This window comes from Spinacia oleracea, chromosome 5 (genome assembly GCF_020520425.1).
Source record: "Spinacia oleracea cultivar Varoflay chromosome 5, BTI_SOV_V1, whole genome shotgun sequence".
Classification (NCBI taxonomy): Eukaryota; Viridiplantae; Streptophyta; class Magnoliopsida; order Caryophyllales; family Amaranthaceae; genus Spinacia; species Spinacia oleracea.
Window position 1 is genome coordinate 107,999,060 of NC_079491.1, and position 4,646 is coordinate 108,003,705.

Consider the following 4,646-nt stretch of genomic DNA (forward strand, 5'->3'; position numbering starts at 1 on the left):
TGGGTTGTGATGAGTGTGTTATTTTGGTGTCTGCTATGGAGGTTTGTTAAACTTTTTGGATATCTATTTGGTTTCTCACTTTCTCCTTTTCTTCTTTTAGTTCGCATGGTGTATTTTTTACAATGTTACATCTAGCTATATAAAACCATGCCCGAACTTTCAACATTTTGAAAATTAGAACTGTACTAGCACAGTTGCACGTTAATACCATCTCAGTTTCTTGCTGTTTCCGAAGGCTGATTTAACAAGTTGTACTTGCATTATTCTGCTTGCATACAATTGTATTACTAGTTTTATACCCCACTTGCATTACAAAATACAAAAAAATCGACGTTGTTGTCGTTTGGTTTTCCTTTCTTTCCATAAGGGCATGCTTGGATTGGGGCTAATGCACTAAGAGGGTAATAGGAATTAAATTAAGGAAAGTGAAGGTGGATGAAGGTGGCAGAGAGGGGATGAGCTAGGGTAACTGTTACCCTCAAAATTGGTGTAATAATTTCCCCATCTCTCTCACACCTTCACTACATATTCTCCTCTAATTTTGAGTATAGTTACCTCCTTAATACATTATGTAATAATCCTCTACTCTGCTTATTATCTCCTTAATACATTACCGGCGATCCAGGTATGCGCTAAAATCTGACAGAAGTGTTAGGGCAGTAGCTTAAAGGTGCTATGGCATTTATTTAGGTAGATCCATCTACAGATTATAGATTGCCAAAACCGTTTTTCATTTTAATTTTCTTTTTTCATCCCTTCTGTTCTCCTTGTACTTCGTTTCAGTTTAGGCCTAGGAAAGGAAATAAAAGGAAATAAGATATGCAAGTCCAGCCTTGTGTTTATTGGTTTAGAGATTTATGTGAGCTTAATCTCTGATAAGTCTCTTATCTTATAAGTTATTATCAAATAAGTATAAGTATAAGTGAAACAAGTAGGTTCGTGCGTTGACCTTCGCTATAAATGTTCAGGTGGCTCATGATTTTGTAGAACAAGGAATGGTAGTACTCCCCCGCCCAAGATGCCGCTCTTCGTGTTTTTACAAGATTAATGGAAGCTATCTCGGAATCTGGACATGCATCTGGTTCAAATAGAGGGGAGCCTGTGACCGCAAGACTCCTGTTCCCATGTAGCCAAGCTAACATGTTGGATATGGCAGACACTGCTGGTGCTGATGTGAAGATATTAGAGGGCCACTCTACTCATGCTACTTTGGTTGGTAAGAAAATTATACAGGTACAATTACCTTCCTGTGTAAGATTATGCTGATGCTGTGCCATTTTCCTTCTGATTGTTCATCTTCGGTGATCAAACTGAATTGTTTCGCATATTCTCAAGTTCTTTTTTTGCCATGGGATACATGATCTTTGCAAGAAATGCATTTTTTAGTAGGTTGTGTCTCTCATATATCGAAGGAGGTTGTCCCCCCCGATACCTACAGCATTTTTTTTGAAACACAAATCATATTACTATATTAGTTTCCCAGCATCTATTTCAATTACTAGCCATTTATACTATGCTTTCAAGTCATGCAAACCATCATAGGTGAGCTGCTTAATTATTGCTTGTTATTTACTTAGTAAATTCCCTAATAAAGGTTTATTACATTACCTTCTTGTAGGTAGTTGTGAGTATTCTGATGTGCATACTTATCTGCTTCAAGTCACATGGACACTGAGGGAAAACATATTTTCCAGCATGAAGATAATGCCCCCTGGCCCACCTCTTCTTCCAAACATACTTTATGGCCAGCCTCCTCGAGTCCTTGCAGCAACTACCATAATAACACATGAAATGGATAACCTTGCAATTTCTAATAATACAAACATTTCTTCATCACCCGTGGTTCCGTCATCAGAGGTAAAAGTTCATTATATTTATCATCTATTTAAAAGGTGGCAATGGGACTTGAGTATTTCGGTGGTTTATATTGCAGTCTTCATTTGGACACACTCAAACTATGTTTACGAAAAACCAAGCCGCCGTTGTCGCATCTAGCAGGAGCTCAGAACTTGGAAGGTCGGTATTATGAATCTTATCATTGTTGTTTTAGATATTTTATCATTATTGTTAGGGGCTTTTTGGTTTAATATTTGGAATGGTAAAGGCAATTGATATTTCCTTTTGGAGTGTTTGGTTTAGTTTCTTTTTCTTCCCCCTTATCCCTGCTTAGTTTTACACTTTTACCCCATATTGTGTTACATTTATTCTCCTCATCCCTAAGGGCTCTGTAATATTTACGCCAACTCAAGGTTTCGGGTTTTCAACGTCGTACCACCAATACTAAAGGTGTCAAATTGAGTCACCAGATGGATTCTAGGTACACGTTTAATAATCGACATGTGTTGGTTATGAAGCCTATTACAGATCTTAATTACTGTTTTATTAATTTATTTTTGTGAAATTTGGGCTAATTCTTTCAATTGGGTTTTTATTATATTTATCAAATGAGAAATTAATTGGTGTTGGAAAGTTAATCTGCAAGCTCAAAGCATACACATTGGTCTAATTACTTTTTCTTTTTTGATTGAATGCAGTCCTGATGACATTGGTCTAATTACTTTCTAAAACATATTACAATCTATGTATACACTTTTGAGGCTCATTGGGTCGTTATAGGTCATATTTACAGCTAAAACGATATTTTCGCTCCCAACTTTGAACTAAAGATCCTAAGGACTCATTTTATTCTTATTACATGATTAATATGCATAGTTTTAACTTTCTAAAACTCATTCCAATCTATGTACACATTTAAGGCTCATTGGGTCGTTATAGGTCATATTTAGAGCTAAAATGACATTTACACTCCCAACGTTGAACTAAACAAACTAAGAACTCATTTTATTCTTATTACATGATTAATATGCATAGTTATAACTTTCTAAAACTCATTCCAATCTATGTAAGCACATTTAAGGCTCATTGGGGCATTATCAGTCATATTTAGAGCTAAAACAACATTTACGCTCCCAACGTTGAACTAAAGAAACTAAGAACTCATTTTATTCTTAGTACATGATTAATATGCATAGTTATAACTTTCTAAAACTCATTCCAATCTATGTATGCACATTTAAAGTTCATCGAGTCGTTATAGGTCATATTTAGAGCTAAAATGACATTTCCGCTCCCAACTTTGAACTAAAGAACCTAACGACTATTTAATTCTTATTACATGATTAATCTACATAGTTTGAATTTTCTAAAACTCATTCCAATCTATTTATGCACATTTAAGGCTCATTGGATTGTTATAGGTCATATTTAAAGCTAAAATGACATTTATGCTCCCAACTTTGAACTAGAGAACCTAAGGACTCATTTTATTCTTATTACATGATTAATATGCATAGTTTTAACTTTCTGAAACTCATTCCAATCTATTTATGCATATTTAAGCCTCATTGAGTCGTTATAGGTCATATTTAGAGCTAAAACGACTTTTCTGCTCCCAACTTTGAACTAAAGAACCTAAGGACTCATTTTGTTCTTATTACATGATTAATATGCATAGTTTTAACTTTCTAAAACTCTTTCCAATCTATTTATGCACATTTAAGGCTCATTGGATCGTTATAGGCCATATTTAGGCTAAAGTGACATTTACTTACTCTTGACTCGTATTCTAGACTATTAGAACATTATCATAAGTTGCTTGAATGTTATAATGTGACATTTAATCTAATGCTTAATTAAAATTTTTTTTTTGTAAAGGTCTATACTCCGAGCAATGCGCCTTATGCTACTGAGGAAATTGATGTGGTTCATGAGCAATGGGCTAAGTTTTTCACCAGCAAGTATTCATTATTGATATGATCGCGCTTGATCGAGTTGGTTTAGATGTTATAGAACAATCTGTTATATTAAAATGTATGCGTACGTTGAAATTGGAACATATATTTTAATGTAGTACGTGCACTTTGGTTTTGGGATATTTATATATATGTGTCAAAAACACCTGTTATTGTTTTATATTTGTTATACAGGTTGCGATGTTCTATTATTGTTGACAGGTTTCTATATTTGGTGCAAGGTACTCTAGGTATAGCTAAATAAAATTAGAATTTTCCCCCCAAAAGTACGGCTCTATTGCAGCGAACATATTGTTGTTCGCTGCAACAGAGCCATCCTATTGCAGCGTACAAAATATAAAATTTGGCAAAAATCAAGACCTGTTGCAGCGTACAAACTGATGTACGCTGCAACAGGGTGGGTCTTTTGCAGCGTACACAAATTTGTACGCTGTAACAGATCTTGATTTTTGCCAAATTTAACACACTTATTGCAATAAACCACTTTTTGCAGCGAACAATGTACGCTGTAACAAGTTTAGACTTGTTGCAGGCCCCCCATTTGCATCATACGATGTACGCTGCAACAAGGGTCTAAAAGCCCGCTGCAATAAAGGTTTTTTCTACTAGTGGTTTCTCCTGCGTTCTTCAGTCCGAACGGCATAACTGTATAGCAATATGTACCCCACTGAGTGATGAAGGTTTTCTTCTCCATGTCCTCCTTTTCCATGGAAATCTGATTGTAGCCTGCATACCCGTCCATAAAAGAGTGTAATGCATGATTTGCGGTGTTGTCAACTAGGATATCGATGTGGGGTAATGGAAAACCGTCTTTAGGGCTGGCCCTGTTAAGAT

At 35.5% G+C, this 4,646-nt stretch overlaps 1 protein-coding gene across 3 annotated transcripts; it reads left to right on the forward strand.

The window, feature by feature from the left end:
- The first annotated feature begins 463 nt into the window (after window positions 1-463).
- LOC110776883 (uncharacterized) lies at window positions 464-3,972 on the forward strand. 3 transcript variants are annotated; one of them, XM_056830292.1, is made up of 5 exons: window positions 464-690; window positions 969-1,216; window positions 1,619-1,857; window positions 1,934-2,016; window positions 3,715-3,972. In XM_056830292.1, the coding sequence occupies exons 2-5, from the start codon at window positions 1,048-1,050 to the stop codon at window positions 3,809-3,811; spliced, it is 588 nt and encodes a 195-aa protein (XP_056686270.1). In that variant the 5' UTR covers window positions 464-690; window positions 969-1,047; the 3' UTR covers window positions 3,812-3,972. The 3 variants fall into 3 exon arrangements, with proteins under 3 accessions (XP_056686270.1, XP_056686272.1, XP_056686271.1); XM_056830294.1 differs by having other exon boundaries at window positions 464-625; XM_056830293.1 differs by lacking the exon at window positions 464-690 and having other exon boundaries at window positions 804-1,216.
- The last annotated feature ends 674 nt before the right edge of the window (window positions 3,973-4,646 follow it).

Bases quoted from the DNA above. Each gene is read 5' to 3' on its own strand.
- LOC110776883 (XM_056830292.1), top strand. From the start codon at position 1,048: ATGGAAGCTATCTCGGAATCTGGACATGCATCTGGTTCAAATAGAGGG. The intron at 1,858-1,933 runs GTAAAAGTTCAT...TTTATATTGCAG, and splicing joins CCGTGGTTCCGTCATCAGAG to TCTTCATTTGGACACACTCA. The intron at 2,017-3,714 runs GTCGGTATTATG...TTTTTTGTAAAG, and splicing joins AGGAGCTCAGAACTTGGAAG to GTCTATACTCCGAGCAATGC.